The 22,317-nt window shown below is 45.0% G+C and overlaps 1 protein-coding gene, 1 long non-coding RNA gene and 1 other non-coding gene across 4 annotated transcripts; all 3 read left to right on the top strand.

Annotated features, from left to right (window-relative positions):
• The first annotated feature begins 1,939 nt into the window (after positions 1-1,939).
• Positions 1,940-3,073, top strand: LOC148391404 (uncharacterized). Its single transcript, XR_015861453.1, has 3 exons — positions 1,940-2,317; positions 2,409-2,494; positions 2,583-3,073. It is a non-coding gene; the product is annotated as an uncharacterized LOC148391404 (long non-coding RNA).
• Positions 3,074-4,152: 1,079 nt separating this feature from the next.
• On the top strand, positions 4,153-4,243 carry LOC148391405 (small nucleolar RNA SNORD36). The gene has a single exon (XR_015861509.1). It is a non-coding gene; the product is annotated as a small nucleolar RNA SNORD36 (small nucleolar RNA).
• A 1,441-nt stretch (positions 4,244-5,684) lies between these two features.
• sox13 (SRY-box transcription factor 13) lies at positions 5,685-22,172 on the top strand. 2 transcript variants are annotated; one of them, XM_088389873.1, is made up of 13 exons: positions 5,685-6,011; positions 14,986-15,203; positions 15,715-15,802; positions 15,978-16,150; positions 16,271-16,339; positions 16,488-16,602; positions 16,838-16,902; positions 17,758-17,908; positions 18,018-18,136; positions 18,829-18,934; positions 19,073-19,237; positions 19,320-19,536; positions 20,030-22,172. In XM_088389873.1, the coding sequence occupies exons 2-13, from the start codon at positions 14,988-14,990 to the stop codon at positions 20,313-20,315; spliced, it is 1,770 nt and encodes a 589-aa protein (XP_088245999.1). In that variant the 5' UTR covers positions 5,685-6,011; positions 14,986-14,987; the 3' UTR covers positions 20,316-22,172. The 2 variants fall into 2 exon arrangements, with proteins under 2 accessions (XP_088245999.1, XP_088246000.1); XM_088389874.1 differs by having other exon boundaries at positions 16,491-16,602.
• Positions 22,173-22,317: the final 145 nt, after the last annotated feature.

Below are 22,317 nucleotides of genomic sequence, written 5' to 3' on the forward strand. Positions count from 1 at the left end.
GACATGAGTTGATTCTTGCCAAATGTTTGGAAAAACTTAGGAGACCTACGTACATCGGGTACTCGTGTTGCCCTTGGGAGCGATGCTGTTCTGAATATATTGTACGATGTAGATTGATGTTATTCTTTTTCAGACATTATAAGACAAGAGCAGGATCAGTTTTATGATCACTATCCCTTTTAGAATCAAATCAAATATTTAAATAGTATCTATACATATTTGACCAGCACCACTCACAATATATCTTGTTTTCAGTCTAATGGCCACACCTGTCTTTCCCACCTTTACTTGGCTCATGGACCCGTCCGTCTGGCCGGCCGGCCGTCCGTCCAAAGGAATTGTGCCCGAGTTAGCTGAACCTCCTTTCTGCATCACTTCCCGTTCCTGTTCCTGTTGGTGATTGTTCAGTGAAATGGGGAAGGCAGACGGGATGGGGAAGGGGGCAGGTTGTGTGCGTGTGTGTGTGCGCGTGTTGTAAACTCTTTGTTCCCTTGTCTGCCTCACCTGCTTGACCTTCACCTGACAAACCTGACCCGTGGCCCTGGCAGAGCCAGGCAGACAACGAACGCGGTGACTGTCTGTTTCCTGTCCCATTGGCGGACAGGATATGATATTCATTGCGCGCTTGAAAGAGTCAGTAACATGCCCTATGGCAATATTCTTCCACTTTCTAAAAGGTTTGAGCTAAAATGCACAAAAACAAAGCGGCCACGACCAGAAAGACACATGCTTATTTCACTGCTCCTGTTGTGGTTTATGGCAGAAGCTTGTTTATATATACTGAGCGTGTGTTAGCATTGTAACATGCTCTTATTGCACCGTTAGTGTGGGTGGGCTGTGGAGAGGCTTCCCCTTAGTGTGGTTTTCTACCAAAGTCGCTTGGAACATTCCGTCCATAATGACTTGTCGTTGTCTCTAAAAGTCAAGGTTTGAATTTTGCAATGAATGAAAAAAAATGGCTTCCAAGCAACTGTCATGGTGCCCTTGAATAAAGCAACACACACACACGCACACACACACTCTTTGTCTGGCATCGATTGAACAAGTTGGAAAATTCTATTTTTCATATTGCAGAGCCTCATTTGCAAAAGCTACCAAATGTGTGTACTGTCTATCAATGGGGTGTCAGGCATTAGATTCACTGCATAACATTGGTTTTGTTGCGTTTTGTATAGTGGTATGATGTGATTTCTTTGGGGTGTTCTCTTTGTGGTATTGCTGGCTGAGTTGACAGCAGGCATTAAAAGCACCACAAAGAATTAAACAAACATACTTGGTCATTTGATTCAAAATAGACAGTCTGACTTGCCACAGTGTGACTCATTATTTTCTTAACTTTTGCTGGAGGAAACAAGCCAACATCATACTAGTTATACTGTTTTTGTCACCACTTTGCCCAAAAAGGACATTATTTACATGACTCATAAATTGAATTCCTTTGAAACTTTGTTTTCAATTCTTTGTCTATTGCTATTCGTATACACAGAAGGTGCAAAATCAAATTGGTGCCAGTCGTATGTACAGAAGGTAGAAGGTGTAAGGTGTACAATGCAATACAATACAATACAATACAATACAATACAATACAATACAATACAATACAATACAATACAATACAATACATTGCAATGCAATGCAATGCAATGCAACGTTATTTATAAAGCACATTTTACAACAATAATAACACATTTGCTCAAATGACTTCTAATAATGTTTTGTTCTTAGTGATTAATGATATACACAGACAAATATGCAACAATTTATTCCAAGCCTATATGGCAAGTGCCTAGCAAGTTACGGAATCAGGCTTATGACACAATGAAATAAGAAAAGGACAAAGCATAAAGGATCAGCAACTTCATGGAGTCACCAACGGGTCACGACACTTTACATAAAGGGATCCAACCAAATGCTCAAGGTTTGACAAACGGCGGCCGGCTCCAGCTGATGATGGGCTCCAATTGCTACCGCTGTTCCCCTTCAAAAGCACTTCTGAGCGAGCTGGGGTTGTTGCTGTTATTTGTGTTGGGCCCATTATTGTCTTTTGTTATTGCTTTTCCTTCCTTTTGTTTCTGTCAAAAGCATGCACTGGATTATTAGGACTTGTTGTTGCTGCTGCTGCTGCTGCTGCTGCTGTTGAGCTTTTGTTTTGTCTTTGTGAACCCCCCCCCCTTTTTCTTTTAAATGGCGTATACTCCTGCCACTGAAAATGTATTCTGGCTCAATAAGGCATCAAGATCAAGACAAAGTTGGAAAAGAGAATGTCGAAAAAGTGTCCCGATTGATGAATGACACCCACCTCGGTCGGTCAGGTCAGGTTAGTCATATCAGCAATGGTATGATTTAGCACGAGCAAAAATCGAAAAACACCTTTCGAAACAATTGTTCTGTCTGATTTGCTCATGCAGGTTCTTATCTTGTTTTAACAGCAGCGGCGAGATGCACAATACATGTATTTTTTGGGTGTCCAATTAACACGTTCCATAATACACAGGTCTGATAAGAGCTTTTTGTTTCAAACAATGTTTGTGAAACGAAGGAAATGTAGAGGCATTTTTCATTGTGAGCTTGTTTGGCTGCAGTAACATGACGATCTGATCAACATGTCAGCCAAATTGGTTCCAAAAGGGTCGGCGGGGAGGTCAGTCAGCTGAGCTGAGCTGAGCTCAGCCTGTGTGAAGAGCAATTAAGAACAAGACGTAAGTGAAAGATGCTTGTCCACATTACTGTCCAGTTAGTTTATATTTCAATTATGATATGAGATTATATGATATTGAATGATGACTCATCAATGATGTATGGAAATGTTCAAATGTACCCAATGACCAAAGAGCAATTGACTTCTTTGACTTGAATGAATTATGAAATATGCATTGTTAACAAGCAAGTGCAAAAAAATTGGTCCTCGGGCCACAACTAATTGAAAAAGTTAACCATATCAATTGGATTGATTCCTCTCAACCAATGATCGATCATCTACGTTGTCTTATCAGTAAGGACAGACTGTCATGGTTCCTCCATACATTGATCGTATCCCTTCTTTATCACTTGGGAGTGAATGAATGAAGGAGCTGAGCCCTATTTCCAAAATCAAATCCGTCCCCTACTCGCTTACAGCCAGGGCTGTTGGTTCACCTCAGAGAAAGAAGCGTTTTGCCGTGTTTCCTGTTTGCATCGACGTACTTTTGAAACCGACACCTGCTCGGACACACTCGAGCGGACACACACATTGGCAGTAGGTCCAAATGAAGTGGGGAACAAAAGGTCTGATGGCGAGTGAAAGGAGAAGCGGAACAACAACAAAAAAAAGTAATGAAATTATAACAATACAGCGAGAGGGGCAGATAGAGAGACAAAGCAAGAGAGTGCGGCTGCCACAATGGCAAGGAACAATCATGCCGCGTCAATGGGAAAAAAAGGAGGTGGGGTGGGGGGGCGGCTGAGGGCTATATGGACAATGGAGCTGGTGACAGGAGCACAATGGCTCCAGTGTTTTCAATTAGACATTATCTGATAGACAGAGTGGCAGGTCTCATTGTGAGAGGGGGCTATTTCAGGGCTGCCTTTGTGTGTGTGTGTGTGTGTGTGGGGGGGGGGGGGCAGTGCCAGACTTGCCCGCCCCCTTCTCGCTTCTCAACGAACTCTATGAATCGGAGGCCTCTGTTATCCTGAGTGTTTATGTGTGGCTTGTTATTTGGCTTTCTATGAGTGAAGGGCAACGTGTGAGCAACCTGCATGCTGACCACAGCTGCAAAAGCGGGATGCAAAAGATGACGGGCGGGTGGGCGGAGCCGTCCGCTCAAAGTACGGTGCTAAGATTGGCCGACACTGATGGCAACAATCTCCACAACTATCTGAGAGACTTTCCGCACAACACTGGTGGTGGAGGTGGCAATCAGCTCAATCAGTTCTTTTTGTGGTCAGCGTGTCGCTATAGGGTGATGTTGTTGAAGAAAAATGTTCTCACCTTTGGGCAAACATGTTTCCGTTGTGGCTCAGAATGGAAGATACCGCAGTATGCTTGTTTCTGAGAAATAATATCAGCTTTTTTTTATCGTAGATCTGACGCTGACACACAAAACGCACGTGTCATCGAGTCAGTCGCCTGCCTGCCTGCCTGCCTGCTGTGTGACGGCGGGTGGACGCGAACTTTCTGCATGATGGTAAAGAAATGTTTCACCTGATAAGATTGCAAAGATATTGAAGGAGGGCGAATCTCATGAGCTTTTTCACACTGATGGTGTTTCTGTGGTTCATCTCACAGTTGTTTATGAGCAAGCCACTTGCAAAATTGAGCTGAAACGCTTGTTGTATTGTTACTTGAACGTCTCACGACTCACCCAAAAACGTTTCAAAAGCAATCCGCACTACCTTTATTGTACAACCCAGTCCCCGGATCATTTGGTAGCGGGCCGCACTTGCGTTTTTGGCGTTTCATACGTATCTGAGTCGGAACGATCTATCATTTTGAGACGGAGGGTCAGTACAGGCCTGAAGACCTTCGAAATGTGAGGTGAGCGGCGGTCGACACGGAGAACTTTGGATCAGACAGTAACGTTGGGCGAGTGATGATGCAGCATAATGCATCTTGAGCAGCATGTGCCGGAGAGAGAGAAAAGATAAAGAAAGGTTAGAGGGAAGGGGAAAGAAAAACAAGGTGGCCAAGAGGCTTTTGTAATGGCCGTATGGTGGTGGTGTTGTGCCGTCTCCATGGTGACTGGCACAAAGGCTCATGGTTGGCCATTGATGGCCAATTGTATTCTTCACAGCTCTTTTGTTAATTGTTGTCTGCCCAGCTCCCACTTCCTGCTGGGCCCCAGCACAAAGCAAGAAGCAGGAGGGATTAGGAATGGCACATCAACTATCCCCAAGTGCAATCAGCCTCTACCTTTTGCAATCTCTCCTTTTTTTCTCTCTCTCTGTTCTGCCACCATTGAGCTGCATCCCTTTTTATCTTATCGTCCACGCTCCCGTGACCCATCACATGTTTTTTTTTCCTGGCGGGTCGTTCTTTTAAGTGGGACCCAAAAGACAAGTTGCACAGAGGCATGTTTTGAAAACGCATTTTTCCCTGATCGACGTTACTTCTCAAGAATGAATAGGAAACAGCTTTTAAGAATATACCATTTTTTGGGGTCTTGGAACTTGCCTGCCCTGCCGAAAGCAAACAACCTTGTCATCTTTCATCTTCCCATCTCAACAAATGCGTCTGAGCGGTCGCGTTTGAAATAAGGCCATAGCTTCTGCGCTCACAAATTGCCTGCTCGGTTCCATCAACAAGGTATTGATAGAGTCTGGATGCTGGACTGCCCGGAAGCAAAGCCGAAGGGTAAGCGGAGCTGCAGCCCAACTTCAAATAACAAACACATACGTCTTGAAAAAAATCTTATTGAGATGAAATATAAAACTTTCACCGACGGCCGTGCAAGCAGGCAGGCAGGCAGGTAGGTAGGTAGGTAGGTAGGTATTATTACCTGGTAGCAACTTACAATCGCAACACAATGATAAGTCAAATTCTACAGAGGCATCTAAACTAAAGTGTAAACGTGAACCGAAGCCACCGATGCTTGATATCGATCCCTCCTTCCCTCCCTGCCTCCAATGTCTCCGCCCCCAATTGGGTTATTGTCACAAGCCCCTCAATTTGGAGTCGGACTCACTCTCGCCCTTTAAGTGGGAGGTGAGCTGTGGGCGGTCGCGAACTGACTGGCTGCGAAGCCAGGTTGGCTGGGCTGCGGAGGAGAGGAGAGCGGAGCAGAGCAAAGGAGAGGAGGACGGCGCCGTCAACATTTACGCACGTTCCTGTCGTGCCGTGCCCGCGGTGTGACGTCGCTCGCTCGCTCGCTCGCTCGCTCGCTCGACCCCGAAGACAAGAACAACTGCACTGAACAACTTGTATGCAAAATCAAGCTGACTTCATCAGCTTGCCACCCAACGAATATAGACGAAGAGGAGCTCCACGGAACTTTTGCTTGAGTTTACAACGCACACGGACTGCCTGCCTGCTGAGGGTGAGTGCGCGCTCTCTCTCTCTCTCTCTCTCTCCCCCCCCCCCCCCGATTTAAGCAGCAGTTAAAAACATATCAATTAAATTGATCGGCTTAAAATCCTAGTCTTCTTGTATATAATTTCATTTTTGCACGTTTTTTTTGTTGCATGATATTCTATTTGAGTTTTGCTTGTGGATTTGGCAGAAATATGAGGCTGACAACTTGGCCACCTAGAATTTGGGATGATGATGATGATCATCATGATGTTGGCAGACGCAAATGAGTGATTTCAAAGTCCACCAAAATCAAGTTGCGTTGAAAAACTTCTGCTTAGTTTCCTTTTTTATTTGAAAATGTATACTTGTCTTATTATACGCATATTGTGTATGTGTGTGTTTTAAATAGATATATAAACTTTGTTCAGCTTCATATAATCCGCGTATATCACAAGTCCCTGGTTCAGGGGCGTATCAACAAATCCTGTGCCCCTCTTCCAGAAATGTATCGCCCCCCCAACCACTTTTTGGCTTTTCAAAAAGTTTTTTCCTTTAATTTATCAACACCACCAATGTCATCAGTAATAACTAATATGCAAAGCATGTTGGAAAATAATTTATAAGATCGTAATGTATTTTAATAAATTTCAAATTCAATTATATCAATTCAAATAACTACTTTTTATTTAATTGTTGTCGGTATCTGTCCATAAATGTCCCAAAAATGGCACAAGTCCGTCTAATATTTCCTCAACAGATGAAGCAAATCAGACTGATTACAAATAATAACATTTTTATTTTTATTTTTTATATGTTATCCATGGATCCATAATCTGAACCGCTTTACGATCTCGGCTATACTGGTGCCTAGCCCAGCCGACTCCTGCCGGGCACCCTAAATTGATCAGCAGCCAATTATAGACATTTTAAATTCCTTTTTTTTCCCCCCAATTCTTTCGGAAGCTGTACCAAAATAAATCTAGGGTGTTTTTGCCCTTGTGATACGCCTGTTATTACAGCCAGCTGAGCGCACGCAGCTATTTGTTGACTCATTTCAAAAGTGTATTTCTTAATTGGAACACTCAAAGAACAAGAAGAGCCGTTGTACTAAGTTCATCTTGTTTTTCCACCGCCGAAACATGTCAGGTAATGCACCTAAAATAATTTGTTTGATATAAAAGAAACCAGTGAAGTGAACAAGAAGAGCCGCAGTAAAGCTTCCCATTTTCTTCATGTAGTATACCTGGATAGTGGATGCCTGGAGCGCAGTACCTCCATTTTCTCTCTGTGACTCTGCTTCATCATAAATGTCATGCATTGTGTGTTGTGGTTTAACCAGAGGTGTTTCATCATGTTTGTTGTGTTGCCCAAACTAGTCCTTGTTTTTGCATCAAAATCACAAAATGCATCTAAAATAGCTCCACATGTCAGTTTATGTTTGACCATTATGTCTACTTCTGAACCTGAACAACTACGAAGCGCTGCCTGGGCATTTTCCGCATTATGCGTCTGTTAAAAAAAACAAACCACATTTAGACACTCCATGACTACTTTCACTGATAATGTGCTTCATTACCTTGAATGACTGCCTATCAAAAGTATTCACACTTTGCTTTGACAATTTGAGAGCATGAAGCAGTTTTGTCGTAGCTTTTGATATTTCATAATCAATCGGCAAATTGCTGGCGATTGCTTCCTGATGTCTTTCTTTCTTTCTTTCTTTCTTTCTTTCTTTCTTTCTTTCTTTCTTTCTTTCTTTCTTTCTTTCTTTCTTTCTTTCTTTCTTTCTTTCTTTCTTTCTTTCTTTCTTTCTTTCTTTCTTCACACACAAAATGACCAAAGAAGAGGTAGGTATTTCACCCTTGACCTCTGCCCCCCCCCCGGTGCATTGTGAAGTTTTGTCTTCTCAGGTGGACGGGTTCAAAGTGGTTGAAAGGTAACCGACTAATAGCCCCCCCGCCGCTCCTCTTTACCACCCATACACGCTCATTAATTGCTTGAGTCCAAATACGGCGAGGGGGTCGTTTGATTGGCGAAAAAAGACGAGGGAATGAAAGAAGATCTGTTTGCGAACAAATCTACTGCTCCTCAATGTCATTCACAGGCTAACGCTATTTGCGCTACCTTGAACTGGATGATTAATATCCATACAGTAGCAGTAAGAGAGACTAACACTAGCACGCCTGGCTTCATAACGGAACCTCCACTTGTGTCAGCACTTCCTCAATTGCTGGGCTTCAGCGATGACAAAATAAAAGCGTGAGTGACGCAGTGGGTGAATCACGTCGTCATCATCGTGCAAGTGACAAATCCATCATGAAATGTAACCACACTTTTAAATGGTCAGCCCCAATGAATTCATTGTGTTGTGTTAGAATTTATTGACACTCTTTTCCAAAACTTTGAGCCTGCATGCAGTGTGTGTACATATACTATGTATGTGTAGTGTATGTCCCATTTGCCATACACTGAACACCGCCTTGATGGCAGTAGAGCAGACAAAAGTCTTTTTTTGGTGGGGTTTTTTTTTTTCCCCCCTCATCTCTCATCCTGACCTCCTATATTCTTTGGACATTGTTCTCCGAATCCTATTGAACCAGGAGTCCACAGAGAACGCCACAATAGAGTATAATTGTGTGTCCGTGTGTGCGTGTCTGGCTTAGTCCTTTAGCACAGTGTGAGGCCGGCCGGCCGGCCCAGCCAATCAAACAGAACAATGCCTTTTGCGTAGAAACCTTGTGATCTCTTTAAATAAAAGCCTCTGGCGAGCGGCATTGTCTCTTTGAAAGAATCATAAGGAATGTGGACGTTCCAACTGAAGTGCTTGACCGAGTGATCAGCACGGTGACATATGACGACTTGATCCGCATTGACTGAAAAAACGTCAACCCTTATCTTGGTTTTGCAATCCGATGCAAAAGCAGCCACTGATTTTGCTCTTTGCATAATTGCTTGTGAGCATGACGGTGCGCAAGTGTGCATGGTCAAAATACAAGCTTCTACAGGACTAAGGTGTGTTTCATGAAACAGTATTGAAAAGAAAACTCTTTGGCGGTTGCAGTTGTTTCTTAATGAAGCTTAACTGCTTTCTCTTCTGACGCACTTCCCATAATGCTCATCACTTCTATTATTTGTATCGTAGACATGTCTGCGCACGTTCATGTGCTTTGGAAACACTCAGTGGCCGTAGCATTAGGTACACCCGCATTCCCTTGATGAGCAGAGACGGGCAATAACGAAATACCCAAATATCGGCATATACTAGAAATGACATTTCTAGCCCATGAGGCTAGTTTAAAAAAAAACTGTCAACGTGATTGCGTAAATAAGAGGCGCTAATACTAATACATTGGTTCAACGACTGCAGAGATTTAAAAATAGTAACTGCAGAAGACTTATAGCGCTTCATGTTGCCCAAAACATTTCAAAAAGCCAGACATTCAATTCTTTCAAACATATCAAATATTGCAAATGTGCTGCCGTCAAGAAGACAAAGAAACATAAAATGAACCAGCTCTTCCCACTTTATATGTAGCTATTGAGTTTGGGCCCATATCTGATGCATACATTTGAATTCTCCATCTCATTTAATTGAAGCACTTTGTCCCTGTTAATAACGCTTGCAAGTAAAGTCAAATGTTCATCCTAATCGTAAATGTGAGATTGAAGATGCCTAACCTATTTCAGTCAATGTGAGTCTGTGGGCACAGCATGCGTGCAAAGCAAAGCAAAAAGCAAAGCAAAGGGTGTGCCATTAATAAGGTGGTCAGTGAGCAACTTCAGGCATGATCTCTGGCTTATTGGCGCTGGTTAAGAACTGTGCCACAAACTTGTTTGCAGCATATATATATAGTTATATGAACCCGCACACAAAGACTAATGGTCTCCTGTCGCTTCTCACCGTGGAGATGAACAGGCCCGCCGCAGTTGAATCACCTGTTGTGCTCAAAGGCGTTTCCATAGTGACAGCCTTGGCTCCTTGCCCTGTAAGACCCTCGACAAACACAGACCCCCACCACACTTATTTGGAATGCCATAAAATGTGCACGCACGCACGCACGCACGCACGCACGCACGCACGCACGCACGCACGCACGCACGCACGCACGCACGCACGCACGCACGCACGCACACACACACACACACACACACACACACACACACACACACACACACACACGTGGCTGCTCTTCAGAAGAAAGGGTGAATGTAGTGAGGATATAAAGTGTGCCGGGCTGAAGAAGGGAGCACATTGTGAGAGTCAGGCTTTCTTTGTGTGTGCTACCCTCAAGGAGCCCAGCGTGGAAAGGGTGGGTGGGATGGTTGAGGAGGGGGCGGGGGGGGGGCGCCTTTTGTAAAGTAAGTTAAAAAAAAAGTGGCCTTCATACACATCCTTTCTTCCCTTTCTCTTTATTGGGAGCGTGTTTTGTCTCCTCCCTCCCGTCTTCCTCCTCAACCCTTCTTCTATAAATGCCACAGTAACGTCTTGCTAGCTATCACAATAGACGACCTGTTTTATGGACAGTCTGTGTGAATGTGTGTTTGGAGGGGCTTCAGGGAGAGAAAGAACCTATGCCTCCGAAAAAAAGATCAAGTGAGTGATGATGATGATGTCTCAATGATGGAGGAAGAGGCCTATTTTGACTGGACACAGTATACGGTCTCCTTTTCAGCGAGACATCCAACTTGGCTCTTTTTGACAAAATGTTCCTCCACCGCATTTGACGGACATATTGACGTAATTAGAATGATTTTTTCGGACGGATGCCCGGAAGCTGGAGGATGAGAAGTTTTGCAAAAAGGACGGGCCACGCAAAGATGGCAGTGGCTTTTCCTCCGTCTCTGGTGTGGACGGACGGATGGACGGACGGACGGACGGGGCCCTCGGCCAAAGGCTCTTGCCTTGGCGTGCTCAACCGTGCCAAGATTGAGCTGAATGATAATGATTGTTAGGAGGGTAGGTGGCACCTGGACCCGGTGAGGGAAGTTCCCATCACTAGTTTTTGTTTGATCCAGGCGGATTATCAAGGTTTGATATTTTCTCCATGTACACAAATTGAAATAGTGAGCATCTGTTCTTGATGACTTGATTCTTTGGACTGTCCTCAATGCTTCAGTACCCTTGACATCAAAAGGCCAGGAGAACAGAGGAAGAGGGGGAATGGAAGGGTGAAGAGTGGGAGGCTTTTGTGTCTCCAGCCTGGAGAGCTCATTCTCTAATGAGGCAAGAAGACTGGGCGGGCGTGCGGGCGGGCGGGCGAGCGAGCTTTTTACTCACCATTTTCCAACATCCGTCCGTCCATCCATCCATCCATCTATCCATCCATCCATCTATCCATCCCAGCTGACTTCGGGCAGTGACTGTGGACGTTTTTGACGTGTCACTCCAAAGCAAATTGGTCCAGAAGTCTGTGAGGTCGTATGAAAGGCCGTAGCCTGTCATTCTGTTTGTTTACTACCACGTGCACCTACCTAGCTACCACATCAACAGTTAGTTAAATCTGCCACTTGGCTCTCTCTCACTTTCCATTGTGCTTTTCCGCCTCAGGCACTTGAAAGGAGACAATGTAATTCCAACAAGTTGCATGGCTGTGTGCGGAGACGGTCGATGTACAAGAAAGGGAGGGCAACTGCCGGGATGACTCCCATGGGGGGGGGGGGAAGTTTGACGTGTTACGACTTGTAACTTGTAAAAGCGTTTGACGAGAGGATGCTTTCAATGCTCCAAGCAATGGCTGGCTTTTGCTCTGCCATCCCCAGTTCATATGAAGCCCAACAACAAGCTTTTTAAAACTTGAAATCTGATACTGTGTATGTTTCCCCACTAAGCTGTTTATTTATATCAGCGTCACTTCCTTGTGGTGCAAAGGCTTAAAGCCTTAATGACTGCATGTCATTGTTGTGCTTAGTGGATGTGTCTGAGTGAGATGAAAAAACAAGTGTTAACTCCAGAGGCCATCAGCGCCGCAACCCTGGACCATTTGGTGCGCTTGCTGCCACATTGGGATTGGAATTTTGGGGAAAATGGAAGCACATCCAATTAAAAGCTAGTTTGGCAAAATGTGAGGGCTGCCAGACTGCAATGGGCAACATATGAAACAGTATGCACAACACACAATGTCATATGAAACAATATGAAATCAAGTAGCGTGGAATTCCAATGAATCAATTGAGGGTGTCCCCCGCCTACTGGCCAACCAAAGTAAATTGCCAGGATATAGTTCTTGTTTTGCACAACATCACAATTTGATTGCTCATACTGCTAACTGTCCTTTGGCATTTGTGTATATCTGCTTGATAAGACAATGCTCCGAGTAGCTTTTCCAAGTCCGCTTTGAAGCTCAACATGGCTTTTGTGTCAGGCTTGTCACGGTCGGGTGGAGCATGGAGCAGGATGACCAAGTGCAGCTTGGACCAGCTTGGTTTATTGGTGAACTCAAAAAGGCAAACTAACAGACTCGGCAACCCACATGACTCATTAACAAAACCTAACAACAAGACTGACCGGAAAAGACGTGAAACAAAATGACCGGGTGACATTACCGATGACAGCAACTGGAACCAAAAAGACATCATGACGTTAACAATGATCCGACCCGGAGTGAGGGGCAGGCAGACAGGACTTTTATACACGACAGGTAACGAGAGAGAGGCAGGTGGGAATAATCACACTGATCATGCGCACACAGGAGGGGAGGGGAGGGGCGAGCACACAGACAGAAACCAAGACAACAGACACATAGTGGAGCAGTTGGGGACGAGACGTGACAAGGCTTCTGCCTGTGCAAAGTGAAAAACAACAAATCACGTTCAATCAAAATGAAAGGTGTAAAATGGCAACTCTATTTATAATGGTGCCAAACGCACTGTATACGTATGTCAAGATCAGGTTCCACTCGGGTGTGCTCAGCTGCAGATATCCATCCATCCATCCATCCATCCATCTATCTATCTATCTATCTATCTATCTATCTATCTATCTATCTATCTATCTATCTATCTATCTATCTATCTATCTATCTATCTATCTATCTATCTATCTATCTATCTATCTATCTATCTATCTATCTATCTATCTATCTATCTATCTATCTATCTATCTATCTATCTATCTATCTATCTATCTATCTATCTATCTATCTATCTATCTATCCATCTATCCATCTATCCATCTATCTATCTATGCTGAATGTTTCAAGCCACGTGGAAGTAACCTCGGCTTGCATTGTTGCAGTTGAAGGTATTGTTTTACAAATTCACCTTGACACATTCCTGGCTGTCAACAAGTGAAATTGTGCGCATAGCATTGCACAGTCGCCGGATGACACAGGAGCGTGTGAACACCACGTGTGACAGCTCTACTCGTCAGACTTGGTGAAGACCCAGGAATAACTAGTATCAGCGTGGGACAAAGCACATTGCCCTTCATTCAGCACATTGCACAATCAATACATCAGCTTAAGCACAAAAGGCTGACGTGTATTTCTTGGCTAAACATTGTTTTCATCGTCAACGCTCTTTACTTAGCCAGAACAACGCTTACAACACGCAGGTGCATCTGTAGTTTGCTCAACCTGCGGCTCGTTTTAGTGTTCTGTCAAGCTCTTGTTGCTCGAATGATTTCATGGTTTAGTTTCAGAACACACACACACATACACACACAGATATGCTACGCATACTGATACTCAATTTTCACGTTTGGAACAATTACGGTCGGTGAAGCGACTTTTTGAAGTAATGCGGCTAACAGGATGACAGACAAACAATAAGACGTATGCTAGAATTGCTGAGAGTCCAGTCCATTCTACAATTTGTACAAACATTTTTTTCTTTGGTGTGCTTTCAAGAAATGATTGAATAGACAAGATAGTGGGGCTTTTACACCATTAAAAAGTCAAAGTAGCAGCACACACACCAAAACAAGGCGCACTTGAATAGAAGCCAACCGGATAAAAATGTCAGGAAAGAGATGGCTCTTTGACGACAGATCCCTTTGATTATCATTTATCATTTGTGTGAAGAAAGATTCATTCTGACGATTTTCTTTTTTTTTTTTTTTATCTCAAACTTATGCAGCTCTTGGCTTTCAATAATACAAAACAGCAACCTCATTTTGAAGTTCTCATCAATCCTAGGAAACCACTCAAGAGTAATCAATGTGCTATATGTGCTACTTTAGTTCGTATCATATTGTTGACAAAGAATAGTTAGTGTATGTATATTTGTACTAGTCTGAAAGGCAGGCAGGCAGGCAGGCAGGCAGGCAGACAGGTGGCTTTGTTCAACTTCACAATGCTGTTTTGGAGAAGGAGGGGCTCCAATCATCATTGTGTTTCTGCAGAACGCTTAGCATTTTTTGCCGTGTTCCCGAGTCGGTCGGCACATTCCGCTGGCATTGTTATCCGGCCCGTTTCCTACGGCCGGCGGCTTTTGTCTGTCTCTCCCTCATTGTCCTCGCTTCCTTTGTTCCGCAGCTCCAACAATGGCTTTTTTTCTGCCTCTTTATATATATATACGTGCACTTTTTGCCCCTGTGTGTTCAGTTTGTTTTGTTCTGCTGTCTGCTCTGTTTTTTCTTTCGCCCAGTTGCAGAAGTGGCAATTGTAAACGTATGGCCATAAATGGACACACCGGTCGGTCGGTTCAAATGTTCTCACTCGGTGGTTGATTGCAAGCCCTGCACTGAGGTGTGTTCTCTGTGATTATCACGCAAACTTTCAGTCTTTTCGCAAAAAAACCGTCCATGAACCCTCAACCGGGACTTCAACAGTGAGTTGCCATCCATAAAATAGTGATGCACTCCTAAGCACGTACTTGGATTGGAGTAGCTGCTCTGTCACTCGACGTGAAACGGATCTCGAAATGAACACAACGAGCGAAACTTCCCGGGTGTCAAATGTATTTGTCAAGATGTTATCAAGGAAAACTAGGCGCATCAATGAATCATAAGGCCATTCAGTCACAAGTGTGACAGTTAATGGTGTGTTATTGTCTGAAAGGAATGGCTGAGCCCAGCCCTCCAGCGCTCGGGCTGCGCCTCCTCTGCGACGTGGACGGCAGCATGACATGTGTCAAAGTGGAACAAGAGGAGATTGCCAGAGAAAGCGGCCTTGCCAACGCTCAAGCTACTCTCAAGATGTCCCCCTCTCGCGACTGGCTGGGGAATCAGCCTCTGGTGGCCCGTCAGCTTACGCCGCCGCTCTCCTGTTCGCCTTTGGTAAGTCAGCAAATAGAAACTTGAATGCAGACTGGCCATTTCATTGAGCAATATTTGTAGGCACAGCAAAATGGTCCATTGATAGCACGTTTGTATATGAAAGTTGTGTTTTTTGGAAGCAACTTGGAGTGTCGCTTTGTGGTATAAAGTCAACACATTCATTCATGGAACACGGCTGACAATGTGGAAGTGTTGAGCAGGCACAAATTTGCTCCGATTGTTTCACCAAGCAACATTGCACTTACTGTATACACAGCCACTTGTTGCTAGGTAGAATCCTATGTATGTGGAGCACAATCGGTTGTACACGCACACACCCATGCAATACAAATGGCAAATGTCAGTCACACCCACTAGGGCAAGGCTGGAGCTACGTAGATTGCCTTTGTCGGGACGGGAAGTCTGACTAACACACCGGGGAATTTATTTCAAAACAGCGCAAAACGTTTAGTTCTATTGAGCAAATTGACTCTGTATTTGTTGAAGTTGTGCGCGTGTGGCCTCTTGTCAGGAGGATTCTCCGGGTAAGGAGTTGCCACACGTACAAAGCCCGCTGACAGTCAAGATGCAGGATCCGTCAAAAGGACAATCCAAGGAAGGTGGGTCCAAACTCTTGAAAGGTCTTTGGTCCCCACTAAGCAGTTTGATCAGACACAAATCAGTCCACGAGTGACTCCATACAGCTTGTGTCAGTTGTGTGCAGACATGTCTAACCCAGGTCCAGAAAGGTCAATGAGCTCCCTCCCGACCTGTTTTGCTTGAATCAACCGGCAGGAAACCCAGAGTCTCTGGCGGAGAAAGAACTTCAGTTGTTGATGATGATCAACCAGCTGAGTGGACTGAGGGAACAACTCCTGGGTGCCCACTCTGAGCAGAGGAACATGGCTGCCTTGCTTCTGGAAAAACAGCAGCAGCAAATGGAGCTGGCCCGGCAACAGCAAGAACAGGTAGGGATACTTATTGGCACACTTTGAGCACCTGATGCGGATCCTGATCCTGATCTTGATCCTGCATAGCACATACTACAATGCCATATGTGTGTTTCAAACACATGGATTGTGTCTCAGATTGCTAAGCAACAACAGCAGCTGATCCAGCAGCAGCACAAGATCAACCTTCTTCAGCAGCAGATTCAGGTCAGCTGAATTTGGAAACTTTCCTTCCCATGTTCAAAACTGTTGGTGCATTGGACTCATTGGCCATTGCAACCAGACTTTCTTTCCATTTGTCGTGCTTTTTCTTGTGACATTGTAAGTTGAATTTGTCCTCCCTCCCTTCCCCCAGCAGGTCAACATGCCCTACGTGATGATCCCCGCTTTCCACCCCAACGCCCAGAACCTTTCAGTGCCCTCTGAGCCACAGATAAGCTTGCCCTTGCAGCCCATCCCATGCAAGCCAAGTTAGTCAATGCTGTCTTCATCTTACCAAACATTTCAGATGAAATATGTTGCACTGTACCACCATATTTAGCCATTTTTGGAATCGAGAGATGGCGAAAGCGCTTAACAGGTGATGTGTCACAAAAGGCAAATACTAAATATGCCAACGACATGGCTTTGCGGCCCCCACTCTATTTGAATTTGAATCTGTTTCTTTTTTTTTCCGTCCATGTAAAACTGTCATTTCTTTTTCAGCTGTAGACTATCCCATGCAGTTGCTGTCCACACCTGCCAAGAGGAGCGCCGGTTCCTTCCGACAGGTATCATCGTGTTCAAATTGCTGCTCTTTCTCTTCATTTCAAATATACTTTTATGATTTATAGCTTGGTTTTTTTTCATCTGAAAAGTCATATTTAAGGTAGAAATATCATTGAGGAAGCAATGAATGATTAAAAGTCAGCATTATTACACTGTGCATCCAGATAGTGTGACAGCATCTACAGCACAGGTGTCAAACTCAAGGCCCACATCATTTGAAGACAAATTGTGCATCCAACTCGTGTGTCATGACTAGAATTGCAAATTGTCTTCACTTTTAATCATATCCTTTTTTTGTTGAAACATTTGAGCAGTTTTTACTCATCTGATTTGAAAAGAAGTTATTTGTTTTGTACCTTTGACTGTATATCATATGAGGTGCTCATACATCGATTTGGGTTGACAGCCATAATGGCCCTCCGAAAGAAGCTATGACTACAATGCGGCCTTCGAAAAAAAATGAGTTTGACACCCCTGCTCTACAGGTATAGAAATTGTCAAACACACCACACCCTGCTGTCTTTTGTTCATTTGCGTTTGTGGGCAAGACACGTTCTCAAGTTGATTCCCGGACCTCGTTAAACAAAAGACAAGTACAAGATGTTACAAAGGGCGTGACAGATAGGCTCAGACATGCTTGCTTGACACATAGCTGTCACGGACGAGGCAGGGCAACCGTGTGCAACGGGGGCTCTTTATTTCGGGAAAGGGAAAAGGAGACAAGGAGGAGAGCAGGTGCACAAGGCGGGCGGGCGCACCAGGCTTTGTCCCGGTGGCAAAGCAAGCTCCTGCGACCGACCATTTTTTTTGACGTTCATTTCTCGCACCGTTGACTCCATCCGGCTCTTCCTTTTTAGGAAGCCGGTCAGCCCTTGAACCTGACGTCCAAGGCTGGAAAAGCCCCCAGTCCAAAATGTATGGAGATGGCATATGTGGGGATGCACAGCACGTACAAACACAGGGATCTGCCAAAGGAGGCATCAAGCAGCCCGCCACACTCCACCCTCAGTGAGCTGCGCTCAATCGCATCATTTCACATTGTAGCAAAAATGATGAGTAGATTGAAGCCTTTTAACGAAAACATTCTCTCTCGCTCTCTCTCTCTCGTTTGGCTCAGCTTTACTCCGAGACAGTGATGTGGTCACCCAGGCCATTCATGATGCCCAGCAGCTACTGAGGAGTCACAACGCTGGAGTGCACGAGCGAGAGAAAGAAACAGACACCAGCAGAAAAGTGGTCAGCCAATCTCCAAATATTGTAAACCTCTCGTTTTCTTGACGCCATCCTCAGCATCAAACCGCCACTTATCATTTGTTTTTTTTGAAACGCGACTTCATCTCTAAGCAGCCCCTTTTGCATCCACCAGCGCAGCCCAGCGCAGCGCACTATTTGAAGGCCACGTGTAAAACTTCTATTCTAGTCTGTGAGGTGGCTGGCGTGGCGTGGCGCGGCATGGCATGGCGTGGCGTGCTGGTCCGTCCGAGTGTGGCACTCAGGCCACAGCTGTTGCACAATACCACAAAGGGTTGTGTGTGTGCGTGCCATTGACGTAGCCACCTGCCTCCTCCTTTGTCTACTGTAACATTGTAGATCCAGCTCCACCTTGCCTCGAAATGTCCAAAATCACTGGACTGTTTTTTTTTTTTACTGTGCAATGGGAATAAAATGTTCATCAATGTGAGCTGCCGGTCACATTCCTAACGCCCTGGTCTCCTTCGCCTACCTCTCTTCCCTCCCTCCCTCCCTCCCTCCGACAATAAACACCATTTCTTTGTCCTCATTCTCTTTCTGCCGTACATTCTGTTCGCTAAAATAGCTGGCTGTCCGCGCTACGCCTTGAGCACGCACGCACGCACGGCCTTCGAGCAGCTCACCTATTTTCTTCGGTACGACGATCACAATTCCAAGTTTGTGACTTTTCTCGCCAGGAGCGCAACTATCCTCCTTGCGGCGAGGGCAGCGTTCACTCCGAGCGAGGCGACGAGCGCCACGCGTTGCTGGCCGCTGACGACCACCTCAGCAGTGACTCTGAGAGTAAGTGGAACCGAACCGGCGCGACAGGAACATTGGTGACCTCATCAATGTGACGGTGACAGAAATGCAAAATAGTTTGAACATCCCATCGTGCCAGACCTATTGTATTGCGTGAACTTGATTTGTCTACGGTTGCAGGTGCCATGCAGGTCCCAGGCAGCTACTCCGAAGCCCGCCCCCTTCCGTCCTCAGGCCACATCAAGAGACCCATGAACGCCTTCATGGTTTGGGCCAAGGATGAGCGCAGGAGAATCTTGCAGGCCTTTCCCGATATGCACAACTCCTCCATTAGCAAGATCCTGGGTGAGTATCCAATCGTTACGTTTGTCGAAAAGTAGGAACCCGAGCGAGTCGCTTGAAACGTCGTCACTCCTGCCCACTCTAGGCTCCAGGTGGAAGTCCATGTCCAACCAGGAGAAACAGCCCTACTATGAAGAGCAGGCCAGACTCAGCAGGCAGCACCTGGAGCGCTACCCGGACTACAAGTACAAACCCCGGCCCAAGCGCACCTGTATCGTGGAGGGGAGGAGGCTGCGGGTGGGTGAATACAAAGCCATGATGAAGAACCGGCGACAGGAACAGAGAACAACCTACGCCAGGAGGTAGAAATACCATCATTTGTGCTATCGAGTACTACTAAATCGCAGTGGCCGGTTGGACAGAGTGACATGGAAACAATTGATCTGCTGTGGCGCCCCCTAACGGGAGCAGCCGAAAAAAGAAGGATACGTCATTAAAAAAAAAACGAGTATCCGGCCCATGACGGGAAGGAAGGACGACATTGGTCAGGCGCTTCGCAAATTCACCTCACAATTTGAAACCGGCCTATGTATGTATGTAGATTGTTGTCACATTTTGCTCCACATAGCATCATTTAGGTTTGCATTTGAAATTTTAGGGACTGCAGGCGTGCATTTGGGTGTGCGCTCACACAATGCCAAGGAGAAAAGACATTAGTAATGACCTTCATCATTGCCAGACACCAATTTGGTCATTCCTCCTATCACGTCACAGGAGGAAAAATCGTTTACATCCAAAGCATTCCATTTTTTTTTTTCTCCAAAGAAGTGATTGGTTTTTTTGTGGTCTATGTAGTCCAACAGAACCACAGAACATCCACTACTCTCACAACGACGCCTTGTACCCGGCGGGTGGCGGAGGCGGCGGCTCTGTCTCCGTGTCGTCCATGTCCTTTCACTCCTCCCTCCTGGATCATTACCTGCCGCAACCTCCGTCGGCATCCCATGGAGTGGAGGGCCCGCCCGCAGCCTCCCCTCTGAGACAGACGGACAGACAACGACAGCAGGCACCGTACAGCGAAGGAGAGGAAAGTGACAGAGGGGATCCGAGTGAGAGGGAACTTTTGCTCCTGACGGATTGAATTCCGAAGGAACTGGAAATAAAAGAAGTCACTGAATTTTAGGAAGCCGCATTAGCACATCCAATGGACAGAAAGGCAAGCTCTTATCGCACTCATTTCATGTCAACAAAGACTTTCATTGATATAGGCAAGTTGCAGTCTTGTCTTGCTCCCATGTTGTTGGTTCAAGGAAGGTGGTGGGTGGATGGATGGATGGATGGATGGATGGGTGGATGGGTGGAGGGATGGATGGATGGATGGATGGATGGATGGATGGATGGATGGATGGATGGATGGATGGATGGATGGATGGATGGATGGATGGATGGACGGATGCTACAGGGAAAAGACACGCCATGCGCTTTTGATAAGACGTGACTCATTTGTACACCAGCACTGCCTCCTGCTGATTCGGTTTGGTTGGCACAACATAGACAAAGCCTTCTTCTTGCTCGTGTTTCTTTCAAATGACCCGATTTGAACAATTTGGTCTGTTGCGTCACGCATAGCGTGCACAACTTGGCTTTGTGTATTTTCCTTTTACCTCTGTGTTGACTTTGATGAATGTTTGACTGTTTGGTATACGTTTGCTGTGTCTATTCTGGATGTGTGCGTCTTTGGTCAGATACTTCACCAAAATCGATCTATAGAGTTGCGGAAACCATGAAAAGACCACCTTTTTGCTTCAGTTCTTTGTATTTCAAATGACAAACGGATAGAAAATAAAATGTGCCTTAAAGCAGCATCTTGGCAAGCTACTTCATGAGAAGTCATTTTGGTCATTATCAAAAAAACGTGGAAAATGTCTCAATCAGTTCTTCAATTCAACTGTCAGGAGCTGTTTTTTTTTTGTTCTATTGGTCCCAAAAATGTACCTTTAGCTGTGCAATGCTTTAAAAATGAACTGAAGAAACAAGGGTGGGCTCTTCATTTTGTTCGGCGGCTGTACATATGTGAAATGATGGCATTCCGGTGCAATCATCTGCACTTTCTTTTTCAGGCGTGTCCTTGTCCAAGTTTTGCTCAGTGACAGATTCCGTCTTATTTGTTTGTAATTCCTTTTTGGTAGGATTACATATTGGTGTTACGCCCACATTTTGTCCAAAGCTGTTACGTTGGCCGGCATCTGTTTGACTATGATGCGTTTGAATCTTGGCTCAGACCTCCCTGCGTGTTGTCCAGATCCTCTGGCTTCTTCCCACACTCCCAAATACGTTAGCTCAATCGAAGCCTCTAAATGATCCATGGCTGTGATTACGTTTTTTGTCCAACTGTGCCGTGGGTCAACTGGGATAGGCTCCAGCTCATAATAAGAAGATAGAAAATAGATGGATGGTTATGAAATCCCATTGGAGACATGATACCGTTCGTTGACTTATGCTGGAAACCAAATGTGGACTTTTGCTATTCCTACCATTTTTCTGTATTGCGTCTTTGCTGTAAGAGTTTTCCCAGTTTCTGATTGTCCATAAATAGTAGTTGGTGTGAATGTGATGGAAAACAAACACATTGCTGGACACATGCATTCTTTTGCATATTCTAATTGCCCAACATAGGAATGAGCCTGGATTGAATTTCCCTTTGGCCAAATTCCGCCTTGACTCATCAAAATGGTGAAACCTCTATGTTGAGGATGCTGCACTGAGAAGAGATGGACATCCCCACCCACTCTTATTGACCTAGAGACATATTGGTGAGGCACTGATCTTTACCCCTGCTGATGTAAATACAGAAAGATACTTTTTATAATAATAATCATGATGATAATAATAATTTTGTTTTATAAAAGGTTGTGTAATTTAAAAGTGTACATTTGTGTTTTGTCAGGTTTTATCCTTTTCGAAAATAAAAAGGAAATAAAAGACGCATTTTGCTCGAGCGGAACTTATCCGAGTTGAGTTTGCGCTCGAGGCGGGGTAACGCCTGCCGATCATTGTGTAACAATTGTAGAATCTTTGCATTCCAGCTGGCAGAGTTCCAGCTGAAAAGATTCCCACAAGAACTTGTCGAACCAGACACACCT

This window comes from Syngnathus floridae, chromosome 11 (genome assembly GCF_059516105.1).
Source record: "Syngnathus floridae isolate MCC-2025c chromosome 11, RoL_Sflo_1.0, whole genome shotgun sequence".
NCBI lineage: Eukaryota > Metazoa > Chordata > Actinopteri > Syngnathiformes > Syngnathidae > Syngnathus > Syngnathus floridae.

Excerpts from the sequence above, each read along its gene's own strand:
- sox13 (XM_088389873.1), top strand. The coding sequence starts at position 14,988 with ATGGCTGAGCCCAGCCCTCCAGCGCTCGGGCTGCGCCTCCTCTGCGAC. Across the intron at positions 15,803-15,977 it reads AAAAGGACAATCCAAGGAAG|GAAACCCAGAGTCTCTGGCG; the intron begins GTGGGTCCAAAC and ends ATCAACCGGCAG. Across the intron at positions 17,909-18,017 it reads CCCGCCACACTCCACCCTCA|CTTTACTCCGAGACAGTGAT; the intron begins GTGAGCTGCGCT and ends CGTTTGGCTCAG.